At 38.2% G+C, this 17,098-nt stretch overlaps 1 protein-coding gene and 1 long non-coding RNA gene across 3 annotated transcripts in view; one reads left to right on the forward strand and one right to left on the reverse strand.

Moving 5' to 3' along the window:
* Positions 1-9,418, reverse strand: part of LOC123793401 (centromere-associated protein E-like) — a 29,017-nt gene extending 19,599 nt beyond the window's left edge. The window contains 7 exon segments of the mRNA XM_087866344.1: positions 3,116-3,138; positions 3,141-3,180; positions 3,253-3,320; positions 3,472-3,553; positions 3,971-4,090; positions 4,957-5,074; positions 9,363-9,418. Coding sequence (XP_087722470.1) covers positions 3,116-3,138; positions 3,141-3,180; positions 3,253-3,320; positions 3,472-3,553; positions 3,971-4,090; positions 4,957-5,074; positions 9,363-9,418 — 507 coding nt within the window.
* A 334-nt stretch (positions 9,419-9,752) lies between these two features.
* Positions 9,753-17,098, forward strand: part of LOC123793134 (uncharacterized) — a 231,607-nt gene continuing 224,261 nt past the window's right edge. Inside the window, exons 1-3 of one of the 2 annotated variants that reach the window (XR_006779860.2) lie at positions 9,753-9,935; positions 13,160-13,238; positions 14,329-14,406. This is a non-coding gene — a long non-coding RNA (uncharacterized LOC123793134). The remainder of the gene's footprint in view (positions 9,936-13,159; positions 13,239-14,328; positions 14,407-17,098) is intronic. The other variant, XR_006779859.2, reaches the window with a different exon arrangement.

The following is a 17,098-nucleotide window of genomic DNA, read 5'->3' on the forward strand; positions in this document are numbered from 1 at the left end:
ATTCTTCCTCTCCCACACCTTGAATGAACTGCTCTATCAATCATGTACCCAGGGGTCTTTAAAGATACAACTTATTCTTTGGCACTTACTGGGTTAAGCTAGTCATTTGTGTCTATGACTATAGTGTAGTATCTTTAAAAGCGTGGGCCTCTTCATTTCACAAATATTGTTGACACAAAGTGACTGCTTGTCATGCTCCAGGCAGTGTATTAGGTGCTAGGGATATGGCAGTGAACCAGACAAATGAGTTCTCTGCTCTCACGGAGCTCTTGTTCTACATGGGGCAGGATGGGGAGAGGAGGAAGTTGGTGAGAAGTGAGAAAAAGACAGGTAAGAAACACATCATGGTAGGTGTAATACAGATAATTTAAATAGAGCATTGGAAGAGGAAGGAGGAAGGTACAGAGCAGGCCCTTCGGACCAGGAGATAGGGAAGCCCTCCTATTAAGCTGGGATCTGGAATGACACAGAAGAGGGGGCCAGCCATGCAAAGATCAAGGGACCATACTCTAGATAGAAAGAATAGCCAGTACACCCAGTCACAAAGCAGAAATGAGCTTGGTGCATTCAAAAAATAGAAAAGGCAGCATGGCGGAGTTGGTGAAGTAGAGATGGGACAATATAAACTGAGAAAAGTAGGTAGGGGTCAGACTGTGCAGGGCAATGTAAGGAAGAGTAAGAACTCTGGATTTTCTAAATGTGACAGGAAAGGGTTTAAGCAAGAGAGCGACAGACATATCTTGATTTAACTTTTTGAAGGACTGCCTGTGGCCGCTGGACTGGAGAAGGGCAAGAGTGGTGGCAGGGAGTCCAGTTAGGAGGCTCCTGCAGGAATCTGAGTGAGAGGTGATGGAGGCCTGGGTTAGGGAGGTAGCCGTGGAGACAGTAAGTGGTGGAGGGATGTCTTCTTTACTCCTTTAATCTCAGAGCGGAACTATGCTCAGAACATGATGAAGGCTCAGCAAATATTCTTAATGCATTAAAACAAAGTTAGAGATTTAAATTTTCTCTCTCTCTGGACACTTTCAGGAATGGGCAGTAATTATGTACTCCTGCTTTAATTATGTCCTATCTAGACACGATTTTCTCTAAAATACTCAAAGTCTAATCTTTCTTGTATATTACCTATATTACAGAAGAGCTAGATACATAATAAAGGGGCAAAATGGTGAGAAAGGCAGCATGAATTAAGGAAGAAAGACGGGAACAAGTATCGGTGTTCAAAGATACCAAGAGGCCCAATGTATCTATAAGAGAGGAGCTCACGTAGAGTAGAAGGAAGTCAAGTTAGGTTGGTTAAGAGTGGTGACGCAACATAAACAGTACTTAGTAACATTAGAAAAATTAGAAATCTGCAAACAGACTGTAGAAAGGAAGACCAGAGTCTTGGGGCCAGGTCTAGGAGAAAGATACAGCAATTCAAGAGATGAGAACCTAAATGAGTGTGACACCCATGGGAATGCTGAATAAGAAATGCCAATGACTGGACAAAAGGGGAAGGCAGAAAAAGATTAGTCAGAGTTGACTTGGGTCTGACCTAGTGACCAGGATAACACTGGTACTACTGGAAAAGAGGAATATTCACCAGATAGGAAGAAATTAATTTTGTTTTAGACACACTGAAGTTTGAAATAACAGTGGGACACACAGTTATAATCATCTTTACAAAGACACGAATTAGAACTCAGAGACTCTAGATAAAATAAATATTTGACTGTCTTCCACACAGAAATGTTAACAGAATGTCTGAGGGCAAACAGAAGTAAGAAGGCCACAGCACAACGCTCCTATGTTTTTGATGGGAGGGTAGGAAAAAGAAGCCACAAAAGGAATAGAGAAGGAGTAGAGCTGAAAAGAAGCTGGATATTATGAACCGGAAAGATCAAAAGATACTAAATAAATAAATAAATAAATGCCACCTCCAAAGAGCCAGAAAGTGATTTTTGGGGAAGACTTCTTTCCAAGAAGATACTTAAGAGTAAGTGGGAAAGTGAAGGATTGGACCAGATGGTATCTATAGTTCCTAAATGATAGAGCATCATAGAATATGGAAAAAGTCACCAAATGGATCACTGAATATGTCAAGAGTATTAAAAATAAATTATTAAGAGAAATGTTAAAACTGTAGTGAAGTTTCACAGACTGGGTTTAGAAAACAAAACAGAAGTCAGGTTTTCTGTTTTTGTTGTTGATAAATCAAAACAAGACCAGTATACTGAAATCAATTTTATGCTGGTATAGTAAAATACATGAGGCGAACTAGAATTAGATATTTAATCAAGACTCTGATTTTTCAAATCTGAAAGTGAAAAAACATATTATAGATTTATTATTTTTTTCCCTGAAGTTCTCAAATCAAATAGAATAATATTGAGTCATATCCTACATGAAGCTAAAAAATTTAGACCATGAAGACAGAGAATATTGGCAAGAAAGAGGAAGGAAGCACAGAAAAAGAGAGAAATGATATAGTGCAGCAAGAAGGAAATGGGACGTTTACTTACGTGGAAAAAAGGAATGTTTGCATAATGTATATATTCACTATTCAACAAACACGTGTTGAATATAAACTATGTATAATGTGTTGAGGCTATAAATATATCACTCTTCCCTTCAAGGGATTTATAGTCTAAAACACTATGTTTATAATATAAAACATTTTCTTATTATATTTAAGAATATACTTGAACAATGGGATTTACTGTTTAATAGTCCCAGCTAGGTTTTTGTTGATCTCATGAGTCTCAATTCTATTGGCTGAGACAAAATAACAACAACAACAACAAAACCAAACGGCCCCCACCCCCATTCCAAGAACACGCTAACTCTTAAACACATATGGAAAATCTCCCCCAAGAACTCTGGTTAGGAAAAGTCTTTCCATCTAAATTTTAGGAGACAGCAGCCATAATAACATAGAGGAAGAAAGACTCTCTGAATTCTTCCTACATTTTAGTTAGCAACCTTATGTTTACAGACGAGACTAGTTAAACTACCAATTCATACATGTTTTTGCCTGTTCGGTTAATAGTTCTTATGAAACCAAACATCTAGCAGCCAAATTAAATGATGCTTTGGCCCACATGGTACAGTATCATGGTCCATCAATACTCACCAAGTGGGACACTTTGACGGATCTTCACAATTGGAAGGTTCCCCTTTCTCTCTACTTTTCAAAATCTAGATAGAAAAGAAAACTTGTAAAAAATTAGTGCATTTTTAATTGGAAAGGCCAAACAGAGAGTTACCTACCATTCTAAAAATGGTATGAGAGCGACTGCTTCTTTGATTCATTTTTGTAATTCCATAATGTCTGTTCTCTGTAAAAGGTAAGTCATATTTCAGCTGCGTACATTAAAATCCAAAGAAAAACATTAATTTTTAAGAGTGAAAAGTGTGATTTGAAGCCTAAATACATTTAACTGAATAGCTTTTACAAGTGTTTTGGAGAAATACAGTATAAAGTCTTACTTTCTCCTTTTGTGATCCACTTCAAAGCCATTTCTGATGTATAAACAACTTCTTCTGTGAGATCAGCCACATACACATTCCTCTGAAACAAGTTTTATTATGAGAAGAGTAGAGAAGACGTCACTAAAAAGTGTGCATCTCAAAAAGAAGGTGTTAACTACTACAGAATTCATTTGTGGAAGTTACAAGTGGAAAATGTATGAAAATAACAAGTAAAAGTAAACCTATGATATGTACATTTTATTTCCTATACCAAAACATAGAAAATTCTGATACTTCTGTCTTGTTCTTTTTTAAGGCACTTATACCAAAATATTACAGTCGTCAGTGTTTAAAACCTATACATATTGCTCATATGCTGTCTTTATAAACACTTAAGAAAAAATGAACCATACAAGCAGGAGATAGCTTAAAAAATACCAAAATTAAAGGTAAATGTTCAAGAACAATAATCCCAATAAGCAAGTCTATTTTTAGCTACTTCAGCTCTGTTACTCACATTGAAGTCTTCCCGAATTATTAAAGGCTTCATTTTTTGAGTGTCACAGAGTAAGTCTGTAATGGTTTCATTGTATATCTCCATGTAAGATACACGTAAGAGAAATTTTCTGTCAGGAAACTAGAAGGGAAAAAACATGTATAAAAACATCAGAGATCATCCATTTATGAAAACCTAGTATTCAATACTTATGTGCTAATATTAAACATTAAAATATTCTGAGAAATTATCTTTGTAAAGCAAACAAGAGACAAAACCTCACATGGTTTTATGTTGATGACAAACAAAAAAATATAAAAATATGTTTCAGGAATAATGAAAAGTGTATTATCAAGTAATTAAACTCAAATAAAACACTACCAACAGATGTTCAAATAAGGACATTAAAAATCATTAAAACTATGGACTCTGGGAAACAAACTGAGGGCTTCAGAGGGGAGGGGGTGGGGGAATGGGATAGGCTGGTGATGGGTAGTAAGGAGGGCACGTATTGCATGGTGCACTGGGTGTTATACGCAAGTATGAATCATGGAACTTTAAAAAAATAAATAAAATAAATAAATAAAAAAATTTAAAACAGAAAATAAAAATAAAAATCATTAAAACAGTAATGAAAAAATAAACCTAAAACCAACTCTTAGTTAGGTTGGTTATTCTGGCCTTTTCTCTACTTGTACTTTTCTCTGCCCCTTGCTAATCGCTGGTACCTAAACAAAGGCAAGGAGGAGCTGACCATTCTGGTAAGATTTTCCTGTTCCTCGACATCCACTTTTTGGTGTGATTAGTACTGTTCTAGGATTCAAGGGAAAGAATGAAAGAACTTTAAGCTCTACAAAGTAAGTTTGTGGGAAAAAAGTGAATCTATGGTATGCCTTTTCTACCCATGGCTAATGAAGAGATAACCATAAACCTACTTCCTTTCATCATTACAAGCGACTATTACTACCTTTACCTGTATGTACCAGAAATTTAGCTAAGGTATTTACCTTTTTAATTTTTTGGAAAATGTCATGAATTGCCCTGGGTATTACTCCCAAATAATCCTCTGAACCCATCATGGTATATGTTTTTCCTGAAGCGGTCTGTCCATAGGCAAATACGGTACTTGTAAAAACAAACACATGCAAAGATTAAAAATGAATCAATAGGGTATAAAACTATCAGTACTTGAATAGAGAACCAGTACTAAGATATTTCTACAGTGAATAGAAACTATTGTAGCCTTGTATGGCGGAATCTATGATTGGTACGGTTATTTCTTCATACACATTTTTAGTAGTTTCATTACTGTGAAAGACACGATCTAAAAAAAAAAAACACAACACACACACACATACACATAGAGGTTAAATCAACAAATCAACTTTGTTTTCTTTCTTAGTAGTTGTCCAAAAAAATAAAATTGTCAGGATATGGTAAGATAAAATATTTAGGACACAATATTCTCTTCAACTTATTGGTCCTTCGAAAATATACTTCTCTATGAGGTGAGATGTGTTGGTCCTCACAAAGAAAAAATACAAGTCAGACTTCTCAGCTATCCTATGTGCTTTTAAGAGGCAGTAGGGCATAGTGGCTGAATTCAGGGGTATAGAATCAGACTGCAAACCTGGTTCCACCACTTATAAGCTGTGTGACTTTGGGCAAGGTGGTTGATGTCTCTGTGACTCACTTACCTAATCTGTAAAATGGATACGTATTCTCTTCCTCATAGAATTATTATGAATATATCATTAATACTTAGGAAATGTGAACTATTACTATGCTTTGGGAAATTTTAAAGTTTATAACATATTTGACAAGAAGGCCTGGCTCACGGGGCGCCTGGGTGGTACAGCGGTTAAGCGTCTGCCTTCGGCTCAGGGCGTGATCCCGGCATTATGGGATCAAGCCCCACATCAGGCTCCTCCGCTATGAGCCTGCTTCTTCCTCTCCCACTCCCCCTGCTTGTGTTCCCTCTCTCGCTGGCTGTCTCTATCTCTGTCGAATAAATAAAATCTTTAAAAAAAAAAAAAAAAAGAAGGCCTGGCTCAAACTAAACTAAGAAATGCACACATATGGAAGAAGAATGAACAAAGCTGAAAGGTTACAGGGAATGACTAGTTGGCTGGCTGCTAAAGGAGGCTGGATTTACAGTAGCATTTGTGCTGATGAGTTCACTAGTCTAGGATGTGGTTCTCTGCTTTTGTTAGCATAATTAGCACATTAAAAATGGACAACTCTTTCAATGGTGGCCTCATATTAAAATCTCACAAGAAATGGATTTGTAAATCAGAAAGGAAATGTATCCACCTGCAACGAGTAATTCAGTGGTCAGACTGCTTGCATTCTGACCACACATCTGCCCTGTTGGCAGAACTAAATGGAAAACCAAAGTGCCATCTGAAGGCTGCTTAGGGATTATGATTGCAGAGCAAGGAGAGACGGTACGATGATTAAAATCTTAATGCCATTTGCTTTAGATGGGTGGATAAGTCCAAATCCTCTGTGGGTGTGCATAGCTACTGAGAACCTATGCAGATCATGTGTCTGCATGCTTGTGTATCCCTCACTCTTGGCTTTAAAATCTCTGGGATATATTGTTTTACGTTTTTTAAAAATTATGCTAATGCTCTAAAACAGTCCTTCACCAGAAATTGTTTTCTCTTCTATAGAAATTTGCTCCAAAACCTTTTATGATGGCTTTCTAGTTTAATGCTAGTTCAACAACCTAACCATTCTTACTCCTGAAGTTGTTGGGAGGACCTCACTGATGTTCTGAGGTGCCTAAGTGGCAGCATGCTACTGTGGCTGGATTTGGAGTCTGACTCTTCCATTTGCTGGCTGTGTGACTCCAGGCCCGTTTCAGTTCCACACTGAAAGATACCTACCATATAAGCTTGTTAGGGGGATCAATGAACTGATCTGTATGACATGCTTAGAACTGTGTCTGGCACATTGTCAGCAGTACGTCCATATTAAGTCAATACACAAATCAGCCTAGTCAACCTTCAGGGTCTCCATGTTTGTTCCTCTGTGCTAGCGAGCTCTCACTCATCCTGCAGGTCTCAGTGTCGGTGGTAACCTTTTAGACACCTAGACTAGTTAGATCCGCTATAAACTCTCACAAAGTTTATGTCAACACAAGTGTAATTACTTGTTTAAAGCCTCTCTCAACATATAAGTTCCACAAAAGCTGGGGTTGGTATCTGCTGTATTTCAGCAGACACAGAAGGAACATCTTTAGTATTTATTCTTTAAAGAATTTTCTTAAAAATAATTGTGGAATATACTAAACTGAAAGACCTTAAAGATGACTTGACATTAAGCAACATATTTTAGGCTTATGGGGTTTAGGCCACAAATAAACTAATGAATAAGAGGAAGAAGTGTTAGTTTCAACCATAAGGCACTATGACTATAACTTCATTTTATTTATTATTTATTTTTTAAGAAAAGATTTTATTATTTATTTGACAGAGAGAGCACAAGCAGGGTGAGGGGCAGAGGGAGAAGCCGACTCCCTGCTGAGCAGGGAGCCCAATGTGGGGCTTGATCCTGGAATTCCGGGATCATGACCTGAGCTGAAGGCAGACACTTAACCGACTGAGACACCCTTATAAGACGCCCTTATAACTTCATTTTAAACATCAATTTATTATCTTACTTATCATACATGATGGATGCGCAATTTTTTAAAGTTTCCACTGAAGCAGTTTATAGAAGGCTTAGTCTGATCTTTAATGACAAATTCAGTATTATCAATAAGCCTTTTATACTCCTAAATAGGACAAGGATAACAGATTAACTTTTGATGCTGTTATAAACCTACCAAAATGGAAGGATTTACTGCCATCAACTTGATAAATGGCATTATTGTCAGTTTTCCAGTAAACTTGGGTATCTCCTCCAAGAGCTTCCTCTCTGAAAGAATAAAAACACTGCATTTTAGTATAACTGGTCATAGAAGTCATGTTACATGACAGATAAAAGATTCCATTTCTGAAGAATATTTTAAAAGACAGTATTAACTTATACTATATATAAGAGGAATATGGAAAATTTGCCTTTAAGGGGTCAACACTTTCAAGTGGGGGTCAGTGACCTCCTGCCTTTTCATGGGATTTTCCTTGTGAAGTTCTTCATTTCCACCCTCCTACCCAGTACTGGTTGCTGAAAAGATACATTCAAAATGCAACTCTGATTACGTCCCTCTTGCTCGAAACTTTAAAAAACATCTGAAATGGTACTTAATATGGCACGCTAGACCTGGATTATGTTTATTCTTCTCTTCAATGTTATCTTTCTCTAAATTCTGATATATACCTAACTCCATACAGCTACCTGAAGGTCCCTTTCAAAACAAGAAATGCAGCTCCTCTGTGTCTGCAAAACCCAGACTTACCTTTCCATTAAGTAATTTAACTATTCTTCCATTCATGAAAACTGTCAGGAGTTTCCTGACACCAGCCCTGTCCCTGGTGTCATCTTAGAGGGGTTAATGACTCCTCTAGCAAACACTCTCCACCTATCATAACACTTGTTACCATGTATTGTAATGGTTTCTTTATGTAACTGTCTTCTAATGCATTACATAATGAGCCCTCTAAAAAAGGAAATTCCTCATTTTGATATTGTCATTTATTAAACACCTGGTAATATTTAATAAATATTTCTCAAACACAAAATACATTAGTATTCTGGAGTGAGGGCCAGAAACTAGAGAAACAAAGACTTTCATTTCTTCCCCTTCCACCTTTTCTCTATAGCATTTATTACTCCCCTAACATTATGTCAACTTAATATTCTACAGTTTTTACTTTATTTCCTGTCTGCCCTCCTAGAATGTGGATCCACAGGGGCAACGATGGTGTAGTGTCTGTTTAGTAGTGTATACTGTACTAAAAAAAAAAAAAATCAGGATTGATAAATATCAACCATTCAACGTTCTGAATGTTGAATTCAGTCATTGAATGAAGTTTTGAGTGCCTAGGAATACAATGCAATGAGACAGACTAGTCCTTGCTCTCAAGGACTATACAGTGAAGAGGGAGAGACAGTTAAGTCTAAAATGACCGACTGTGATGAATGCCCGTAAGAAATACCCAATAGGACTTCCTTTAAGGAGCGGGGTGGGATGGGGTGGGGAGGATCAGATGGAGAAAGGCAGCGCAGCACCGGCGTCAAGGTCTTTAACGTTGGCCAGAGTGAGTTATACGTTTAGGAGACTCCTGCAGCTGGAAAGTGTCTTCTAGATCCTCCGACCCTACTCTGTCACTTACAGATAGGGACTCAAAGCCGGTAAGGGGCCGAGATACCACGCAGAGGAACCGGAAGGAGCGGCGAGGGCTCTTCGGCTCAGGCCCGCACCGGAGGCCCCAGCGGGGTCCTGGTCTCGGTCTGGCCTACCTACGTATTGTTGAGCGGTCGGACCCTCACGCAGACCGCGACAGCCCCTTCCTCCGCCATCCTGCCGGGCTAGACCTCAGAGAACCGGCGCAGACGCCCTACCTCCTCCGCTTCAGAGAGCAGGGACCGCCCCGCCTTTAAGTTTAAAATTTCCCAAACGCCGCGTCTGATTGAGCCGCGGCCTCGTGACGTCACGGATTGTTCCACTGCGCCCAGCGCGGGGGACGCGAGGCCGGCGGCGCGTCCACGGATGAAGGGTGGGGGGGGTTAAAGGGTGTGGAGGACCGCCGGGCAGAGAGGCGGAGAGAGCGGTGACGGGAAGCGGGCGGAGCGTGGCAGTTCTGGCTGGAGCCGAAACAGCTGTTAGCCGCTAACAGCCGCTGAACTGCAGGCGGGAGTTTACAGCCTCCGGCCGCCACCTCACCCTAAAAGAGTGTGCAATCTGTAGGAAAAATAAGGCAGAGAAATTTTTTTTCACCAGCAAAAGTTAAAACCTTTAAAGAATCCACTAACAGTTTTTTTTAAATTAAAAACACCTCTAACGAAAGAATTGAAAGTCACTGCACTGCCCAGAAACGTAAGAATCTTGTTGTGCTCCTTAGAAACTGCGTTTTATGTTCTTTTTCTTTCAACTCCTGTTTCCATTGGCTGTGAGCTCCTAGGAGGTTGTTTTAGAAAAAGAGTTATTGAAGTCGGGAAACACTCTGAGTAATGAGGTGAACTTTTATTAGCAAAAGTGGGAAAATAATTCTTTCCTAGAAATAGTGCTGTTTTGTTTTGTTTTTAAATATGTATCATGGTAAAGCGTTAACATTTTCTTTAGGAGGGATTTCATTCCCTTTCTTAGTTGGTTTAAGGAGCTTCAAGAATGATTCCCTTTCCCTCACCAAAAATATGACCGCAGTTACTAACAATTTTATATCATTTAGAAGAATAGAAAAGTCTGGTGATTTAATAAAACTATTTTGGAAGATAATTTGGCGATATCAATAAAAAAAACTGAAGGCACTTGTGCCTTTTATGCAGGTAATTCTGCTTTTAAGAATTTATTTATACATGTATTTGAAGGACTTTGCAAGGATATATGTTATGGGTTGCAGCATTGTTTACAATAGCAAATGGCTGAAAACATATTAAATGCCGATAAATAATAGATATGAGACTAAATAGATGGCATTTGATCAATACAATGAAATGCTATGTAGCCAGTACAAAGAATGGTACAGTTCTTAATGTGAACTTCGGAAGCCATTCGGGGTGTTTCATTAACTGAAAGAAAACGAATGTGTGGAACTGTGTGCACAGTATGATCCTACTTGATATTTCAAAGGATATTTATATGTCTGGATATGCATACATAATTTCTGGAAAGACATACAGAATATACCTGATTTCCTTGGAAAGGGGTGACTGAATTGGATTAATAGATCTACCTTCCATTGTATAATATATTTTATAATTATTAATATTTTAACCATGCAAATATTAAGTAGTTTTGTTCAACTTGAAGAAACTAGTTAATAGAAAAAAACAGTAAATAAAAATGAGTCTGATCATTCAAGATTTGTTTGTTTAACCAGCTGTGAGCTAGTCTAGACTATTCTTTTTTTTGTGTGTGGCTACCCTGTGATGATACTCGCCTATGCCTGGTAAGATAAGACAGAGTTAAGAAAAGTATATTTTAACTGATTTTCTAAAAAATGGTGGTGATTTTTAAAATATGGTGCACATATTTAGCTGAAGGGAAGGAGCCTGTAAAGAGGAAGAAGGGACATGCAATTAGTGAGAGAAGATCTCTGACGACACGAAGGGGATTGGTTCAAGAGTACAGAGGATTTGTCTTGAATAGTTGTGCTTGTGATTGTTGCCATGCTAGTCTTTGTTGTCATCATCGGAGCAGCTAACATTTATTGAGATTTACTATGTGCCAGGTGCTCTGTTGTGTGCTCTACATGCATTTTTTCATTTAATTTTCCAAATACGTTCATCAGGAAATACTCATTGAACACCCACTGTGTACCAAATGTAGCTATTTTTCTCTTAGAGAAGATGGATAATGCCCTATATATACAGGGTAATGAGTCTTGAGAAGAAAAGTTAACAGCAGATCAGGGGAGAGAGAATGAGAAGGTGGGGGTGAATTGGGGGTGCTAGTTTCTCATGAAACACATTCGTGGGAAGAAGCAGACAATAACATGTAAGTAAGATAACTTTTGTTAAGAGGAGACACCACTTTTTTTTTCTTATAATAATATTTTTTTATTATGTTAGTCACCATACAGTACATCCCTGGTTTTTGATGTAAAGTTCAATGATTCATTAGTTGCGTATAACACCCAGTGCACCCATGCAATACGTGCCCTCCTTACTGCCCATCACCAGCGTATCCCACTTTAGATGGGATGCTGAGAAAGGCCTGGGGAGGAGACTTCTGAGGTGAGACCTATGTGATAAGGATTAGCCATGGTTGGGAGGGTAGGGTATCTCTTTTACCTGTCGAGACAGAGTGTCCAAGTCAGAGAACGCAAGGCCTGTATGAGTTTGTCTTGTACATGTCTGAGGCATGGAAATAAGGCCCCTGTGGCTGAAACACTTTGGGCAATGGAGAGAGGTCGGTGAGGTGAGGGCCAGGTCCTGTGGGGCCTTGGGGGCTGTGACAAAATGTTTGACTGTTATTCCAATGGTGAGGGAAAGTCGATGGAAGGTTTCGAGCAAGGGAGTAGAAAGGGATTCACTAATTTATTGAAAGAAGATTTTCTTTTCTATTTCATTATGAAAATAGAAGCAGCTAGAGGAAACTTCACACTGATTCCTGCCAACCTGGTTACCCACCTACTTGTCTGTGCCCATTTACCTCATCTTCCTAATTGTAACTAGGTGAACAACTATCTGTCTTCCACTCTGAAAATTTTCTCCATGTTTGCATTGGATCCTGCTCCTTCCTGCTTAACATCTCTCTGTCTGATGTCATCATTTCCCCTTCTCTGACAGACTCGTCTTTAGCAAGCATATGCCTTAATTTCTTCCATCTTGGATATCTAATAGATATTGCAAACTTAAAATGTCTGATACCAAATTCGTGATTCTCCCCTCAAAACCTACTGGATCTGCAGTTTCCCACGTCTCAGTTGATGGCACATCCACCCTTGTAGTTACCCAGACCACAAACTACTTCATTTCTCTCAAAGTCAATAGAAAAAAGTTTCTCAAAGTTAATAGAAAAAAAAAAGTAAATAAAAATGAGTATGATCATTCAAGATTTGTTTGTTTAACCAGCTGTGAGCTAGTATAGATTCTTCTTCTTCTTCTTCTTCTTCTTCTTTTTTTTTTTTTTTTTTGTGTGTGGCTACCCTGTGATGATACTCGGCTATACCTAGTAAGATAAGACAGAGTTAAGAAAAGTATATTTTAACTGATTTAAAAAAAAAAAAATCAGTTCATTGTACCTGAAAATTCTGTTGGTGCTACCTTGAGAATATTCTAGAATATGACCATTTATCACAACTTCTGCTACCTATGTGGTCCAAAATACCCTTATTTCTCACCAAACTTATTTCCATGTTTCTGCCTTTGCCCATCCCCACTACCAGTCTATTTGGAACACAACAATTTGAGTGAGCCCTTAAAAATTTAAGTTAGGTCATATTAATTCTCCCTTAAGACCCCCAGTGCCACCCTCAACCCTGATTTTTCTCAGAATAAGACCCGTAGTCTCAGCTGTTTCCCTGACATGATATTGTCTCTTGTTATCTCTCTGGCCTTACCCTCTACCACTCTCTTGTTTTGTTGTCTCCACTACAGGGACAATGGTCTCTTGACAGTTTCTTAAATACTGGACGGGCGCCCTCTGAAGGCCTGTGCGCTGGCTGTTCTCTGCCTGGTAGGCCCTTACCAGATATCTGTTTTTCTTCCTCCGTTTAAATCTGGTATCTGCTCAGATGTTACCTTCTCAGACTCTCTATAAAATAACAACTCTCTTGTCTGTGACTTCTCTTTCTTTACTCTTCTTTTAAAAGATGACAGAACTTTCAGAAATGATATGTATGTATCAATTTATGTACATATTATTTGTCTCCTTCCACTAGGGTCTCAGCTCTAGTGGGAGCAACTAAGTTAGCAACCTCGTTTTTGTTTATACTTTACTCCCTGCACCTAGAAAGAGACTTGGAGTCTAGTAAATATTCAATTACAAAACTGCTTATTCAGTCACTTCATAAGTACTTATTAACATAATTTCTGGAAAGCTGCACAGATGACAACTAATCTTTGGAGGGGAGGAGTGTGTTGGAAAATAGACCTACCTTTCATTGTAAACTGTTTCATAATCATTAATTAATAAATATTAATTATTAATTAATAAATGTTAATTAATAAATATTAATTATTTCTCTCCACTTTAAGAAATTAGTTAGTAGATATAAACTATATGTAAACTAGTCTGCTCATCCAGGATTGGTTTTGGTTAACCAGTATAGACTACTTTAAATTGTGAAGATGCTAGGCTGTATCTACTAAGATAAAACACAGTGAAGGAAGCTATGTTTCATTTGAGTGGTCAGGGCAGGCAAAGAGATTTGTAAAAAGATAAACTGAGGCATGTTAAAAATTTTAAGGGTTTATTTGAGCAAAAATTGATTCAAATTGGGCAGCATCCAATCTAACAGGTAGAAAGGAGCCCTGAGGAGCTGTACAAAATGACACTTTTATAGGCAAAAGGGAACTGGAATAAGGAAGTCATACTAGGCAAGAAAAGCAGATTAGTTGTTGAAAAGTTACTTTCCTTTAGGGAATGTTAGGGGTTTATCGGGAAGATTACCTAACTAGTACAGATAATGTGATTCCTGATTGATTGGTTTCAGATTCCATATCTGGGAGAGCTGCAACAGTAATTAAGTCTCAGTTTGGTGATATGAGGCTTGGCATAAATGAGTTTATTTTGGGCCTGTTTTTTGTTTGTTTGTTTTTAACAGATTGAACAGCTTGTCTGCAGTTACAGAATTTCTGGAGAGAGTGGCTTAAGATTTGGATGCATATCCTTTCTCTGAAAGGTACTTAAAACATTTATTGATTAATTTTTTTTTCTTACCTGGAAGATTAATACATGCGTGTGATGAAAACATTTAAGTAGTACATGAAGAATCACAGTGAAAAATAAACCTTCTTGACACATCTGATCCTCAGGGTGCCATTGTCATCCCAAAGGCAATTTTGCCATTTCCTAGAGTGTTATCCTCAAATTAATCTATGGTTGTGCACATATATTTCTTTCCCTATATTGCGTATCTTTTTACAAAAATACCTGCTGTACATGCTGTGGTGCATTTTGCTTAAAATGTGACCTTTACATAAATATTTTCATTCAGTTTTAGAAGGTAAAGTGAATTTTTGAGGCATGTTAATTGCACATACTTCCATGTTGATGTTTAAATTACTGTTTTTCCCCCCAAACTGTGTTTATTTCTACTGAAGCTGCAGAGGGCACTGTACACCTTCCAAAACCACGGCATAACCTTGAAGAGTGTTTTGCAGTTCTTGAACGTAGCACACATTTTAGGATGCAGAGAAGCTCCTGATATTAGAAATATGCATCAATTCAAATTATTCTCCTGTCTGCACTTATTTTATGCATTTTTTTAAAAGATTTTATTTATTCATTCAACAGAGAGAGAGACAGCCAGCGAGAGAGGGAACACAAGCAGGGGGAGTGGGAGAGGAAGAAGCAGGCTCCCAGCGGAGGAGCCTGATGTGGGGCTCGATCCCAGAACGCTGGGATCACTCCCTGAGCCGAAGGCAGACGCTTAACCGCTGTGCCACCCAGGCGCCCCTATTTTATGCATTTTATATAAAATTAATTACAATATATATTTATATCATACCATTACCATCATACTTTTTCTTTAATAGATACAATGTTTAATTTTCAAAGCACAAGTCTTATCTTTAATTTTGCTGTAACTTTGTTTTATTTCTTTATTTTTTAATTTTTAAAAACATTTTTTATTTATTTGTCAGAGAGATAGAGAGGGAGGGAGTGAGCGTGTACACAAGCAGGGGGAGCAGCAGGCAGAGGGAGAAGCTGGCTCCCATCTGAGCAAGGAGCCCAAGGTGGGACTCAATCCCAGGACCCTGGGATCATGACCTGAACCGAAGGCAGATGCTTAACTGACTGAGCCATCCAGGCGTCCCTGCTATAACTATTTGTAATGATCACATAGTATCCTTTTCCTTTTAATCATGGTTACAGAGGATTTGTATGGGATCACGGAAACAGCACTTAACTAGGTCAGTCCAACTCCACCATTTGTGAGTTATGCCGTAATACCGGAGAATCATTTATCTGTGTCATTTACCATTTCCTCGTCCACAAAATGAGGAGATTGGCTGAGAGAATTTCTGGGATTCCTGTCAGCTTCAGTAAGTCTGTGATGTCTTCATAAGAAGAGGCACTTGTTAAAATGGAGTTTGGATGTGTGTCAAATAGAATAAGAATGAGTGAGGGGCGAGCAAAGCCATGCAGCTTGCAGGGGATATTCGAGGTAGTCACAGCACTGCAGAGACGGCTATGGTGGTCCACCAAAATCCACTCCCTGCTTTCTGGCCAGAAAGCAAGCCTCGCGCTTAAATCTGCTACTTCCAGGCCTAGATAAGGAAAACTTTGTGGGCGCAGTTTTCCTCTCTTGTCCTTGGTGAGCATTCCTCCTCTTTCCCTCAGTGATGGTTCCAGACCTCCCTCACTCTCCTCATGCCTGAGTCCCATCCTCATCCTTCCTGAGAAACCAGGCCACCAGGCAGGATGTCTCACCTCCCACCTCTCCTACCCTTACAGACTGTGCTCCAATTGACCCATATCCCACCAGTTCTATTATGACACACTTCCGGAGAATGAGGCGTTTGTTACCTCTGAGGGTCTGAGGCGCATTCTTCCGTTTACACCCTGAGTCTGTCCTCTTCAGTCTCCTCTTCAGTCTCCTCCAGGACGTTGCTTCAGGAATTATTCTCTATTTCAGAAAAAAGGCTATAAAGTAACAAAAAGAAGAGTCACTCTAAAAAAAATTATCTAAAGTTGTGGAGTGAATAATCCTTACCACCCTTCAAATTTCATCTTCCTTAAGGTGACGAATGTTGTTTCTGACCTTTTCTTTAGTATATGTAGAAAACATGTTTGGGAAGTAGCCAAGTTTTTATTTTCATAATGGAATCATTCTGTACTTACTGATATGCAATTTGCTTTTTATGCTAACAAATCAATATGTAGATCTGCCTTTTTTTTTTTTTAAACTGGCTGCCTAATATTCAATTGTATGTATTCAATTATAGTTAATTCAGCCATTCCTTTATCTGGACATTTAGATTGTTGCCACTGTTTTAATATAGCTTATAATACAAAAACCCATCTGTGTACACTTCCACACATTCTTGCCTCTATTTTCATAGTGTAGATAGATTGCTGGCAGTTAAAATGTTGACCCAAATGATATGCTTGTTTTGAATTATAACAAGTACTACTAAATTACTTTCTAAATAATTTGTACCAATCATACTACAACCAAGAGTATGTGAGTGTCTGCTTCTCCATCCTTCACCATTACTTGATATTACCAATATTTCTATTTTAAAAATTTTATAGGGAAGAAGATATTTTATTATTATTAATTTATTATTATTAATTTAATCTGCAATTCCCTGACTGCAAATAAAATTGAGCATCTTTTCATTATTATTTAATATCTACATATTATT

The sequence above is a fragment of the Ursus americanus genome, chromosome 13, assembly GCF_024610735.1.
Source record: "Ursus americanus isolate L20-20 chromosome 13, mUrsAme1.1.p, whole genome shotgun sequence".
NCBI lineage: Eukaryota > Metazoa > Chordata > Mammalia > Carnivora > Ursidae > Ursus > Ursus americanus.